The sequence below is a fragment of the Convolutriloba macropyga genome, chromosome 5 (assembly GCF_964194025.1).
Source record: "Convolutriloba macropyga chromosome 5, txConMacr16.3, whole genome shotgun sequence".
NCBI lineage: Eukaryota > Metazoa > Xenacoelomorpha > Acoela > Convolutidae > Convolutriloba > Convolutriloba macropyga.
Window position 1 is genome coordinate 33,155,184 of NC_134472.1, and position 15,076 is coordinate 33,170,259.

At 35.5% G+C, this 15,076-nt stretch overlaps 1 protein-coding gene across 1 annotated transcript in view; it reads left to right on the plus strand.

Annotated features, from left to right (window-relative positions):
* LOC142339341 (uncharacterized) overlaps nucleotides 1-15,076 on the plus strand; it is a 131,200-nt gene that overhangs the window by 12,892 nt on the left and 103,232 nt on the right. The window contains exons 7-9 of the mRNA XM_075389322.1: nucleotides 7,304-7,482; nucleotides 8,085-8,203; nucleotides 8,277-8,417. Of these exons, the coding sequence (XP_075245437.1) occupies nucleotides 7,304-7,482; nucleotides 8,085-8,203; nucleotides 8,277-8,417 (439 nt within the window). The remainder of the gene's footprint in view (nucleotides 1-7,303; nucleotides 7,483-8,084; nucleotides 8,204-8,276; nucleotides 8,418-15,076) is intronic.

Below are 15,076 nucleotides of genomic sequence, written 5' to 3' on the forward strand. Positions count from 1 at the left end.
TCATCTGGCATTATTAAATAGTTTCTCTAATAACTCCATAGACCTTGAGACCTTCCGTTATCCAGAATATGTCTTACGACTAAAAAAGAACGAAAAATACTAACACATTAAAAAATGTGCTAAAAATCAGTGTTCTACCCAATAAATTCCTAAGCTTTTAACTGATGAAATTTTACATATGTTTAAATGGATCTTTGTTAAATGCCGGTGGGACTTGTCTTCAGTATGCTATTGTGAGAAGACACTGAAAATTAAACTCCATTTTGGTCAACTATTCCAAAATCACATAAAAATGTTGTGAAAGCCAGTAGATGTTTTATACCAGAAAAGCAACCTGTCACAAATGAGGCAAAGCTACAAAGTGACGGAAATAAAATTAAGAAGAGGCAAAACTCAAAATGTCATTTCATAACTGCAATCCTTAAAGAGGTTCATTCTTACTCACTAGGAAGCAATTGAAGCTTGTGACTGTCCAGATTATACTTTACAACTACAAAACAACGCCAATTAAATGAAAAAATGAAAACATCAATTAAGTTTTCTAGAAAACGTTACCGAAATCGATAAAAACGATAATATGTTCATTGAGAGCGTTACATATGCTCAATTGCACCTTCTTTAAACGTCATTTTGGTGACCTGCCATTAATGTAATTATTTCAAAAAAGAGATTAAATGGGAAAAAGTGGAAAACTTAGGTCCAAGATATCATTTCTTAAAACATAAAAACCCAGTGACTACTAAAATCAATCGAAAACAAATGCAACACTTCAGCTGAGACAAAGCTACTTTCATCTGACCGTAAACGAAGAAAAGAGAAAAGGAAAAAAAATCTGGCAAAGGCTCAAATATCAACTGTTTTTTAAAGCAAATTTTTCGAAAAGGCAAGTATAATAAGCTTTCAACTGAAAACCTTAGATAGGGTAACTTATAGCTCCATAGGATGCCAATGAAAACTGTCACCAGTGATACTAAGTCATATAAATACAAAGTAACAAATAATAAATAAGAATTGATATTCAAAAACCATATTAGGCAAATAGTGTTGAAGTCGTGAAAATCAGGTGCTTATAATTGAAAAATTGATATTTGTTCAATTTACCTCCTTTTTACAGCTCCCACAAGGTTTCGAATATTTTTTTGTTCCGAGCCTCTTGAGGGGGAGGAACTATATACTCAAATGTGTTTCTTTTGTTCAGTCAATTTTGACCGATCGATATATCATACAGAGCTGTGAGTGGTATCATTAAAATGCCCCTCCAGAGTAGAATATGAAATTAACAAGATTTTTTTTGAGTTTCGTATTTTAAAGTGAGTTATCGAGTTTTGAAGTTTTGTGAATAATAGACTAATTTCCTTTTTTTTATTCACATTTTCCGGAATTTTGCCTAAAATTTCGTAAATTTTGCTAATAATTGTGAAAATTGTTAACAATTGTACTGTTTATGTTGTTTTTAGAGACAAAAAAAGTATTGTTGACTATTTTGATTTAATTTTTCTGGCTAAAATTTTGGCTACGTATTTCAAAATTCAGCCTTTTTCATCAAAAAATTGTCCGCAATAAGCTTCTTTAGTCCATTTTGATTAAATTTGCCGGAAGTGCACAGCCCAAAAACTGCAAAAACAATCTTTTTAAACTGCAAAGTTAGCTAGTCTTACTTCCAATTCCATTGAGAGTAGTCTTGAATCAAAATTTTGCCGTTTTTCGTTAACTTTACTCTATGATTATCAAAAACGCAGCATTTATTTTTAATCTTTTAACTAACAAATTATATAGATCTAAAGCATTCGAAACAATTGAGTGTTCTAAATGGACGAACAGCAATAGCGTTCCAATTTATTGTATCTTTTTCCTGTGCTCACAAGATTTTGGTCGTTTTGAATTTAAAAATGTTTTATTTTAATTAAAATGTGTTTTAGTGTCAGCAAAGAAAGAATGCTTCTTCTTCCTCTGTTGAGATAAATTTTTTTTGGTTTTTATGTATTGGCCACTTCATCACATTTTTTTTCTCTTTTTTGTCACATTATTGACAGTTCACAAATTAAGTTATTGGCTCTAAAAATAAGGCACAATTGAGCATAAAAAGTCCTGAAAGGCATAGATTATGGTTTCAACGGCTTCGACATCCCTTTCTCGAAGAATTTAATTGATTTTTTTTACAATTGTCTCTAACTGTCGTTTTTACTTTGTCTTTGTAGTCTATGAAATTAGCTGGATAATAACAGTACTTATTGGCATTTTTTGATGGAATAAATGAGCCTGTTTTCTGATTTGAATAGATAGCTGATGGCTTTCATGACTTTGAAAACAATTGTTTTCAAAATTAAAAAAAAAACTCTTTTTAACGTTGTTTAACTTTGCATTTTTTGTTTATTTGTTTCCAAGTCTTGTTAATTATAGGTTACCTATAACATAATTGTTGTCAAGTGAAGGTGCAGGTTACAAAATCTAATCTTTTTTTAAAGAACTTGTTATGAATTTACTGGCTTTGACACGGGTTTTTCGCACAAAAAGTAAACTAATTTTTATTTTTCTTCCTTTTTTAACGTTCCTTTGTCGACATAAGACATATTTTGAGTTCTTACAGGTCTCATGCGCTTCCTTTTGACGAATAGACGAATCCATTTAATTTTTTTATTTTGTAGCAAGTGGCTTTCAAGACTTTGAAAATAATTGTTTTCAGAAAAAAATTTCAATAAAATTTGCCCCTATTCTTCTTTTTGGTCTACTTTTTACCTCTTCTCATTAATGAGAATGCCTATAACAAATTTCTGGCATTTGAGGAAGGCTCAAGGGCCGAAAATGACTTTACGGCTGCGACAGCGTTTTCTCGCAAGTTTCAATTGACTTTTTTGTTGTCTCCATTTGTTGTTCATTTTGTAACCAAAAAATCTTTAATGACAGGTCTTAAAGCGCTCCTATAGAGGCTTATGTGATCATATACATAATGGATTTTTTCAATTACCATCGAATGGTTTTCCTTTGAATTAAATGTTTTTAATGAATAAAAGCCAATTTTTTTATCTTTGTTGTTTTTTGTTGTTCCTGTTGGCTATGTGATACCTAGTCGCGTTAATTACAAGTCTAATATGACATATTTTCGAAGGTAGGTGCAAGTGAACAAAATCTATTCTTTTTTTAAAGAATTCGTTTTGAATTTACTGGCTTCGACAGGGCTTTTTCGCCCAAAAAGTAAACTAATTTTTTATTTTTGTCTATATTTAAGGTCATTTTTCTAGACTTCAAACATATTCTGAAAAATAACACGTCTCAAGCGCTTCTCTTGGAAAAATAGACGAACTTTTTTCATTATTCCATTTTGTAGCCAATGGTTTTCATGAATTTGAAAATAATTGTTTTCGAACAAAAAAAAACAAAAGTGTTATCTATATTTGCCCTTTTTCTTTTTTTATTCTACTTGTTACCTATTCTCACTAATTAGATCCCACTATGCCGCATTTTGGCGTTTGCGGAAGGCTCGATTGGACATATTTTGGGGGCAAAATATGGCTGTAAGGCTTCGACAGCGTTTTCTTGCAAGTTTCAATTGAATTTTTTTTGTTGTCTCTGTTTGTTGTTCTTTTCAGGTCTTAAGGCACTGCTGTAGAAGCGTATGTGATCATAAACTTATTGGATGTTTCCAATTGCCATCTAATGGTTTTCTTTATATTGAAATTAATTGTTTTTAGAAATAAAGCAAATTTTTTTTATCTTTGCTGTTTTTTTTGTTCCTTTTTGTCTAAAGGTTACCGAGCCTTTTTATAGAGTGGTACCATATCTTTTCTAGTAAAGTACACGTTTTTTTGTTTACTTTCAGTTTTATTCGACGCTATTTTGAGCTTCTGTAAGTTTTTTTTAAATAGACATAAAGTTTTGGATGTAATTAATGTTTGTTGTTTTTGTTGATTGATTTTGTTGTTCGTCTTGACTTGCTTTCTTAATAGTGGCTGATCTCATCAATGTAATGCGGCATTTTTGCTCCACTGAGTTATTTGCTTTTGAGGCGATCTTTGTTCACACACATATTCTTGAAAAATATTTGAATTTTTGGGGTTTTCTATCTGTTCGTATTTGGTTGACATTTATGCCAAAAATGTGGTTGAGCGGGGTCGGAACTTGATGTGCGAACGCACATTACCGAGCCTCCTTGTCTTACTTTAAAAACACATGGTTAGAGTATAATTACTCTTAAATACTGCTGCTAATTCTTCAGAAATGATAATAATTCCAACTGTTTGCGAAAAACTTTCTTTGACAATAAGGTCGATTAATCAAAAGGAGTTATATTTTAAAGAGCCGGACAGCTTTCTTTTCCAGAACACTCATAGGAATTGGAGGTGAAACTAAACCTCTTCGGAATGCTTTAGTGTTGTCTCAGCACTGGTTAGCTTAAACTTTGTTCGTCCGGCAGATTTAAATGAATGTTGCTATAGGAGCCTAATGGTGCATTTTTGATGAAAGAAGGCTGAATATTATTAAAAAATTTTAAACTAATTGTTAGCCAAAAGTTGGGATGAAACACTTCGGCAATGCTCCTTTTACTTTGAAATTATAAATTAGAAAAGCAGCTTGCGGAAAACCCATCAGAAACACTGTCATCGGGGAACTTTACACATATGTGGTTTGTCCTTAAACTAAAACAAATTAGACTAAAGTTTTCAAGCGCAAGTCATTTTTTTGATTGAGTTACGTCATGTAGGATCAAAATTTGATCGTCCAATTTTTCCAAGAAATTTCGCGAGAGAGGGAGAATTAACGTCACGCATTCAAAACACTGTTTTTGAGAGGAAGAAGTGATTCAGAACATTTGAATTTCTCACCGTTGCTGTGTGAGCAAACATTTTATGAAAAACGGCTCCTCCGATCATTTGAACGGCTCAGCAAAACAGGAAACTTGTGTTAGGCAATGACAAAACAAAACAGAAGCAAAAACCTTGGAAAATTGCAAAAAGCAAAATATCTTTGAAAACCAGGGGCGTCAAACTAAAAAACCTCATTAATACCAGCCAAAACTCTTAACCACAACATTTCAGTAGATCTGATTCCTGGAAAAGAGACAATAGAAATACAAATGAAGATAATTTTCACAAATCCACTTGAATATTTTGAAAATGAAAGGTATCTCAGTCAGTAAACATATGAACTGAAAATTAGAGGTAATGAATTCACCAACATTACGCCATATAACAAGGCGAACAAAGGTTGTTGCTTTCGAGACTAAGCAGTAGCACCAAAAATGTACAAGGCTAAAAAATTCATTTCACTTTTTTTGAAAATTTCAAAATCACGATAATGACCGCTCGGAACTCTGGCGACTTTTTGGCTCCCCCTATTGATCTTAAGCAGCCAATGAAGTATGTTATTAATGAGATTAAGGGACGAGACGACAATAATTTTTATAGAAACTAGCAAATTGCACCATTTCACTAAAGTTTTTCTAAAGCGAACAGTATATGTAATTGAAAGTACTATCTATGAACTGAAGCAAATAATTTGGATTATTGAGGCATCTTTAGCAAGAGATAAGACTTCTAATTGAGGGTACTAGGAGACTAGACAACAAATTGAACAATGAAACCCGATAAGTTCAAAAAATTGATAATATTTCTTTAAAAGAATTAGTGATGAAGTCATAGGCAGCATTAGCTTTGAACTGAAACCATTCAAACAATGTAAAAAAACCCTATTAGACCTGTCTTTGCAACCTATTAGCAACCTATTAGACCTGTCTTTGATAGAATCAAATTATAAGACAACCAGAAGTACAAATACTCAAGAACCTCAAAAATCGAGAAAAATTTTTTTGAGAACAAATGGTGTCAAAGTCAAGAAAGCCACCAGCAAACAACTCAAACCATCATTCACGTGCTTTCGAGAAATGTGACCTGTATTTATCGATGGTAAGTGATCAGATTTAAAAAATAACAAAACCAATAGTGTCGAAGTATTAAAAAGCATTATTCGCTGAACGTTAATAATTTAAGCATTTGCTTATAGGTACAATTGAAACACATGCATCATATTAATAGCACTCAATAGAAAGATGGTTGAAGAAAGAAGTGAAATTGCCCTACTTGAACAAAAATTCGCTTTCAAAAACCGAAAATTTGTTCAAATAACTCTTTCTCACTCCAGTTTGAAGTATCTTTGAAAAAAATTTGCTTCAAACCTCGCTATCCCGCTCTCCCTTAATTCTGCAGCCTGATTAAAATCACCACTCTAATTTAGTTTTCACTGACCTAAAAGAGTGTGATCAGATCTTGAAAAAAGAGAGAACTTCAATTAAATCCAGATACTTTAGACTGTAAAAAACTACGATTACCGCAAAATAACTTAATAACTACGCTCAGCTTACAGCTTCGCAGCTTTAAACGAAAACACGCTTTCATACAATTTTATCATAATTCATTGAGCAAGACAAAAAATTATGGTAAAATATAGAAAATGTGAACAGAAACAACTGAAATCAGTCAAGTGTCCACAAAACTATAAATCCTAATAATTCCGTTAAAAAACGCAATTCAAAAAATTCTTTTTAATTCTATAATCTACGTTGGACGCGCTTTCTAATGATATCACTCACAACCCTCTACGATGAAAATATCGATCGGCCGAAATTAACTGAACAAAAAACCTTTTGAGTATATAGTTCCTCCCCGATTAAAGTGGATTGGAGCAATTATTGAATTTTTTTATCTTGACCAATTGTCGAGTATGTTTCCTAATATGTGTTTTATTTAAATTGACATCGTTGATTTACCCTTTATCTTTGCCCTGCGATTCATGTTTTTCTTTTCACTTTGTTTGTGCACCTGAGTTTTAATTATACCATTGAATATTGCAGACAGCATTCAAATTTGCTGTTGTCTGTCTATATTCCATCAGCTAGATCTTTTCTGATCAAATTGTTGGTGCTCAAATCAGGGACTGCGCTTGTCAAATTTTTTTGGCCTTCTGTCGGAGTTATCCAGGTTGATAAGTCATTCACTACATAGCACACTTTGTGTTGACATTGACTGCCAGCTGTAGTCCGTGTTGACGACGAACTAGATACATTCGATTTTAATAAAAGTCAATATTGGCCGAGGTAAGTAGTTTTTGCTTTGATGTGACAAATAGAATTAAAAGATTAAAAAGATTAAAAGTTAAATATTAATCAACGGGAAAAATAGAAAAAATTTTAGACAAGATTTAGGAAGAATTGCAGTTGTGTTTGGGCTCGGAAATAATATGATTACAAAAAGCTGGGGCAAATAATTTAATCTCACTAAACAAAAAGAAAAAATATACATTTTTTACTCAGGAAGAAAATTTGTTGGAGATTGTTGCGTATGACAGCAGTGTTGACAGTGAGAGTGGAGACCCTCTTCCGATGGGGAAGAGGAACAGGTCCAATGTGTCATGCTTCTGTCCCCTCACTGTCCATCAACCTGAGAAGGGCATTCAGGGATGTGGATTGGATGATGGCAACAGAATCGAAGCGTCAGCTATACATCTTTCTTATTTTTAAACTCTTTTTTTTTGCTCAGAATGGAAGAGTGGTAATTGCAATGTGCAACATTTATTCTCACAGTTTTTCTGTTAAAAATTTGAAAGTTTATCAGAAAACATTTACTAATGATGAATTTGTCGTCTGTTGTCTTGAAAACTTTTTCTGTCTGGAACTGTATTCTTATCTATAAAGTGTACTTTTAAGTAATGTAGTCGGTATTATATTGTATAAAAGTTACGGTTATAAACTTTTACGGTTAGTTCCTGTTTCAGTTACTGTGTTCTCAATTGCGCACTACTTGCAGGCAGTTTGAAAAATAAGTCATTCTGTTTCATGAAAAGTTTCCCACTGTTCGGCATAAGCCAATTTTAATCTATTATGGTCTTGCAGAGTTTTTAAATTTTGACTGCGGGCTAAAAGCCACAATTTGAATCAAAGGTAAACAAAACTAAATGTTCAAAATGTAGTCTTCCACCTATAAGTTTGTAACAAAAAGTGATCTCTCATTTTTTGCACAAAATTTGAGAGCTAAGTATAGCTGCATAACTTTTTGATAAGTGATCATTTTCATGAGATTTCTACGTCTTTTCAGTTTGGCCCTCTCAAATTGTGATGTTGAATCTTCCAAATGCTTCAAGGACACTATCTTTGTTGTCAACATCAGGACACAGCACCCAACTCGAGCGTCATGGAGTGTACCTAAGTCGATGGGTTAGCATCTTTAATTTTTTAAAATCTATTCATCAAAATTTTATCAAATTTCCATCCTTGTTTGTTGTTTTAGAGGCATATGTGAGTTTCCTGTATTACGGGAAGCATGCAAATAATAACTACGTGCACGTTGAAGTTAGTGTTGATCTGGAATCTGAAGTGTTGCCGCTGATCATATCAGTACATCCAAAATCTTCCAACATCTTCAGGAGAGGTAAATTGTACATTAAGATTGATAACATAGTTAAATGTCCGTTCATTTTAACAAATAAAGGTAAAACTTATTAGAAAAGAAAAGGGTTAATTTTTGACAACTTAATCTCGAATGATCTTGAAACGGTTGCTCGAAATATTGACGAATAGATGTCTGTTTATCGAATGAATGGCCTCTGCCCAGGGTAATTGCTATTGATGGAAATTTATAGGCAAATTTTTGTATATGATAGCACAAATAGCTGCAGCTGAGGAAAATTTATCAGTTTTCCCAGTTTTATTTGCAACACCTTCGTTCAAATTTGAGTTTGCCATCAACACCGTCCTCATAATAGATGTTCTATTTGTAATTCCAGTATCCTTAGGGTTCAACGTGTAGATAAAATTGGGATGTCTACTCATTAGTTCTAAAATTCAAGAATGATTTTGACTTCATCAACCCTATAATATGGTTAGAACATTATGGCATTTAATAATTGTTCCACTTCTACAAATTTTTTATTTAACTTTGACCTATCGAGATTGTACCAGGAGGCACGTGCTAAAAACTGTAACTTTGAAACACCAAGTCATGGTGTTGATTACAGAGATGTAATTCAATGGTTAGGAAATGGATGGCTTTTTCACGGCAGCAAAAGAAAATTTGTGAAGCAAGTCTCACGAATGTTTCAACTGTTGCCAAAGAGCAACCGTGGGTAAAGGGTACCCCAGGCATATCGTGCCAAAGGAAATATAACTGAAGTCTTTTTTGAAACACCACCAGCACTGGCGCCAGTGAAGCCAGCTGTTTAGTTTGGTTCTCTGACGTCCGGCCATAGCACCACCAACACCACACATTCAATAAAAACTGAAGGCGGAACACCGCACAGAGATCTTTTGTGGAGAGGTACAAGAATGATACCCTTTGAAGCTGGAAAACTGAATCAGTCCCTGAAGATACCTTTCTGTTCATAGAAGAAAAAACTAAGATTAATTTTTTGATTTTGAAAAACTCTTCTCACCTTTCACGGCACCATCTGGACATTTTTTAAATGTAAGTCATGTACTTATAAAATAATTTTCCAAAATTTTTGCAACTCTAGTTTTATGTTTTTGATAGAAAGGAATGTAAATGTTATTCTGGTTTTTAATGGTCAGCCTTTTCCTAAGGTAGAGAATAGCTATGTTTAACACTTCACTAAGAATAGAGATGCGTAGAAAAGTTTTAGCCATTGGAATTGAAGTTCTATCTCCAGGTAATGTTTAAGTAATGATCTGACAACTCTCAACCAAGTTCTTGACTTAATTGTTCACCAAATGAGGAAGATATGGAAAACTTTTGGTTTATCCATTTAGGAAGAGATAACAGATCGATAATAATTTTGTATCCATTTGAAAAAGCGCTTTAAGCTTCAACCACTATGCATTTAAAACAATAACTTATTTGAGGGCCAATGATACCTGCTATTAGGGAGACTAAGAGACAAGACAAACAAAAAAAATCAAATGAAAATAACAAGCAGTACTTATGACCAAAAGTCCGTCTATTTTTTCTATAAAGAAAACTTGATAAAAACGTCAAATTAGCATCAGATAAAAGGTAAGCTAAACCATATGACTTTCATTTCAAAAGAAAAGAAATGGGATTTATCTTTACTGAAAATAATGATTAGGTAGACAGAAAACAGAAAGGGCAAATTCAGAAATTACGTTTACACTTTTTGAAAACAGTTTAACTCAAAGTCATGAAATCAATTAGCTATCAGCTGAATCAATCATTGGCTTCTTTTTCACCTTCATACAAAATGGTTGAGACTTGTCGTCAATCAGAATGTCATACTACTCACGAAAAGAACAAATACAGGGAAGAAATCACTTTGACCTTGCGAGGAAACGGTGTCGAAGCCTATAAGATCAAAATCTTTTCCCCGATATTATTGAAAATAATCAACTTTGCCTTATTTCAACGCCCTTAATGTGATATGCGACTGGTCTTTAATGTGCCATTAATGTGATAATCGGACGAGAAAGCAGACGAGAACCTCAAAAATTTGAAAATGAAAAAATATGGAAAATCGTATCCAAATTGGCGAATCTTAAATTAACATTTTTTTGAAAACAAAAATTTTAAAAGCTTAAGGCATAACAGCCTGAAAATGGTAAACAGTTTCATTTTTTACAGCTTGGGAAGCCAATTGTGCATGTCATTAGTGAGACTAAGTCGAAAGACTGCACATTATCACTAATTTCAGTCAGAACTCAAAATTTCACGAGCAGTTGGTGATGAACCCAAAAAACCTCGTGCTTTGCGCTCAAAATAATATGTTTATTCATTAACCCCACTTTGCACGTAAATGTGATTGTTCAATAGTTGACCTTTGATTTGAAGTCATTCTGGTCTGTAACTAAGATAAAAAAAACAAAAAGAGGCAAAAATATACAGGGCCCCCATTACATTCCGATTAATTTTTGGACAATGAATGTCCCCGACTAGACCAAAACTGATCCTGCTCTTGCTGCTTCTTCGTTGCCAGAAGAATTGTCCCGAATGTTTCCGAAGCAGCTAATTTGACCAAAAGGTCATTATATCAAAAATGAATGATAAAATTTGGATTTTCATTGAGTTATAGTACCAAAAAACCATTGTGTCATGTGAAAAGATTAGATATTTTTTTCTCTCCCTCGATACCGAATTAGACATTTGATTAATTACTCTTAGTCATAAGACTGCAAAAAGAACGTCAAATGCTGTCAAAACTCAACAATTAAGCAGAAACTTATGAAAACTATTTGTGGGAGCCTTATGGACGAGGAGCTTTACTCATAAATCACAATTTTGTTCTTTGGACCTTATTGGAACACTATGGTACCTCTTATTAGTTAAATTGTCAATCGAAAAAAGTTTTTCCTTTGTTTGGAATTTAAAAAAGATACTTTATTAAATGACTTAATTGATATTTAACAGGCAAACAAATATTTCCTAAATGACAGACCCAATATACAATCAAAGTTCTTTTTCTTTGCAAAAATCAACAATGAGACGAAAACTCGCCTTGCGTGGCTGCTAAAAGTTCATTTGTTCTCAACTGCGGAATAGGTATTTTGGCAAAGGAAAATCTTAGTATAACAAAAACAAACTAAACATTTTAAAATAAATATCCATTTAAATTAGCGAAAGACCGTTCAACTGTTATTTTCCGAACACTAGCTTACAATTCGGAGGCACAATTATCCCTTATCTGAATAAGGGAAGTTTATATCTGCAGTTTAATCTGTGTCACCGGTCAAACTAAACATAGAGGAACAAATAAGCATATTTGATGCCATTTTTAATGAAAAAAAAAATGAAAAATTGCTGAATTTTCAAAGGTTTGACTGAAATTTTTGTCGAAACAGTTGGTTATTAATCAACCCTCTTCTACCGTTCAACTGTTTTTTTCCGAACACTATCTTACAAACCGGAGGCACAATTAGTCTTATCTGAATAAGGGAAGATTATATCAGCAGTTTAATCTGCGCCACCGGTCAGACTAAACATAGTGGAACAAATAAGCATATTTGATAACATTTTTATTGGAAAAAAAAGAAAAATTGCTGAATTTTCAAAGGTTTGGCTGAAATTTTTGTCGAAAGAGTTGGTTATTAATCAACCCTCTTCTACCGTTCAACTGTTCTTTTCCGAACACTATCTTACAAACCGGAGGCACAATTAGCCCTTATCTGAATAAGGGAAGATTATATCAGCAGTTTAATCTGCTTCACCGGTCAAACTAAACATAGTGGAACAAATAAGCTTATTTGATGCCATTTTTAATGAAAAAAAAATGAAAAATTGCTGAATTTTCAAAGGTTTGACTGAAATTTTTGTCGAAACAGTTGGTTATTAATCAACCCTCTTCTACCGTTCAACTGTTTTTTTCCGAACACTATCTTACAAACCGGAGGCACAATTAGTCTTATCTGAATAAGGGAAGATTATATCAGCAGTTTAATCTGCGCCACCGGTCAGACTAAACATAGTGGAACAAATAAGCATATTTGATAACATTTTTAATGGAAAAAAAGAAAAATTGCTGAATTTTCAAAGGTTTGGCTGAAATTTTTGTCGAAAGAGTTGGTTATTAATCAACCCTCTTCTACCGTTCAACTGTTATTTTCCGAACACTATCTTACAAACCGGAGGCACAATTAGCCCTTATCTGAATAAGGGAAGATTATATCAGCAGTTTAATCTGCTTCACCGGTCAAACTAAACATAGTGGAACAAATAAGCTTATTTGATGCCATTTTAAATGGAAAAAAATGAAAAATTGCTGAATTTTCAAAGGTTTGGCTGAAATTTTTGTCGAAACAGTTGGTTATTAATCAACCCTCTTCTACCTTTAAATGAAAAACCAATGAAACTATCGTTAACTTTTTTGTGATGATTAAGCAAAAATTGAATTAAATTTAAGCAAAAATTAAGAAAAATCTGTAGAAAACAACGGAAGTTAGGCTTACCTTTACAAAATTCGGGCTGGTACTTCTGGTGCTGATATCTAAAACTGTCGATCAAGAATAACAAAAGCTGAAATTACAAGTTTTTCAAGGTTTTGCTGAGTCTCATCTTGTATTCGTCCTGATCTATATCGTTTAAGCCTGCAACTTGTTCCAAAGAAGCCTCCTTCGCCGCTATAAATTTTTCTTGCTGTCTAACAAAAAAGGAGAAAATATTCGGAGCTGTTCCAGGACGCCCCTGCCTACATAGGCCGGCAGCTCCTGAAGGCACGATACATTGAGATAAACGCGGCCCACCGCATATCTGCTCAACCTGTCACAAAAAGGTCACCTCTAGCGTATGGTGCTATCTGGGAGGATGGGTCCAAACAAGCTGCACGGACCTCAAGACCAAAAAGGACTGGTCAACGTCATTCACGTGCGGAAAATGCAACTGGTGCGAGAAAGAGAAGATGCGTCGCACCAAGCGGAAAAGCAATAAGATCCAGAACTTCACCAGCATGCAGCTGAATGCAAATGGGCTCCAGGCCAGGACTAACGAACTCAAGACGAGGCTAGCGAAGGAAAAACCACATGTAGTCCTGCTGCAGGAGACCCGACTGAAGACGACAAACCCTCCACCAAAGTTCAATGGATACATTGTCGCGGCCAGACAGGACCGAGAGTCCGGAGCCAGAGGAGGAACAATCATCTTAGTCCGGGAGGATGTCCCCTATTCGGAATTCAGCAACGCATATGAGCACCCACCGGAATCTAACGTTGATATCTCCGCAACCACCATCCACCCGCGGAGAAGCGGGACCATCAATATCATCAACGTATACAGCCCGCCAAGCCATTGTGGAGCAGGATTGGGAACGTAGGAGCAAATATTGGCAACCGAACGTAGGAAACCGAACTCTTGGACGTCAGAGCAGCATAATTGGCGGAGACCTAAATTTTCACGGTTCGTGGGACCCTCAGCAACCAGAGGATGGAACAGGACAGGAAATCGATGAATGGGTAACGGAAAACAACCTGATGAGCCTCAACACGGGAGACCACACATAAAAAAATCCTGCAAGGGGCGGTTTATCAGCTCCAGACGTCACTGTTGCCACAGCAGACATCTCGAGCTCCATAGCTTGGAGCACAGGAGTGCCTATGGGATCAGACCATTTGCCCATCCTCATTGACCTAGGCAAATAAAGTGCCCACCAACTAAAAGGGGGCGAGGCCGCTTCGCATTCTAGAAAGCAGCTGGGCTCGTTTTCGAGAGGAGTTGGAAACCGAATTCGACGACTGGAAGCCCAAGCCCACCGTAAACGGGGAAGACAAGCAATTCTGCGAGTCGATCGTGAAGTGCGCAAGGAAGACCATCCGGTTCGGTAACGGAAGCAAAGAGCGCCTACCGTTCTGGAGCGACAACTGTGAACCAGCCATCCAAACACGGAACGAAGCATACAAGGAAATGGTCAAGTCCGGATCTTGAGACGCATCGAAGAAGTACAAGGAAAATCGTCAACGCGCAGACGACATCATTAACAGCGAGAAAAGAGACCTTCTGCGACAGCGGATGTCCAAGCTTGGCATCGAGTGCGATTTGTGGAACCTAATCCAGGCAATCGATCAGAGGAAGGCCCCGGCGAGACCCGCAGCAGCCATAAACTCGCCCAAGGACCAAGCTAGACCCACAGTCACAGATAAAGAGAAAGCAGACCTGTTCTATCAGGCTTTCGAGATAGTGTCGAGGATACCGAAGAACAAGGAAGAGGACAAACCTGTCCGCCGCCTGGCCAGGAATGCCACCAAACAAGAGTGGGGATGTGGTGAAAGCGCCCAATGCAGCACTTTCAACAGCCACGAGTTGGAGTTCGCCCTTGACGAAATCAAGACAGGGAAGAGCCCGGGCCTCGACGGAGTGTCAAATGACCTCCTTGTCGAACTCTCTTCGAAGGCCAAAGAAGCGGTGTTGCACTTCATCAACATGAGCTGGACGAAGAAGGAAACCGCCAGCAGCTGGAGAAAGGCCGAGATTTTGGCGATTCCGAAGAAAGGAAAAGACGCCAGCAAAGTGGGAAGCTACCGCTCTATTTCACTTCTCAGCTCCATATCAAAGTTGTTGAGTGGATGTTCCAGAGGCGACTAGCAGATATGCTAGAGAAGAATGGCCGTCTCAACAAAAACCAGGCAGGTTTCCGCCGT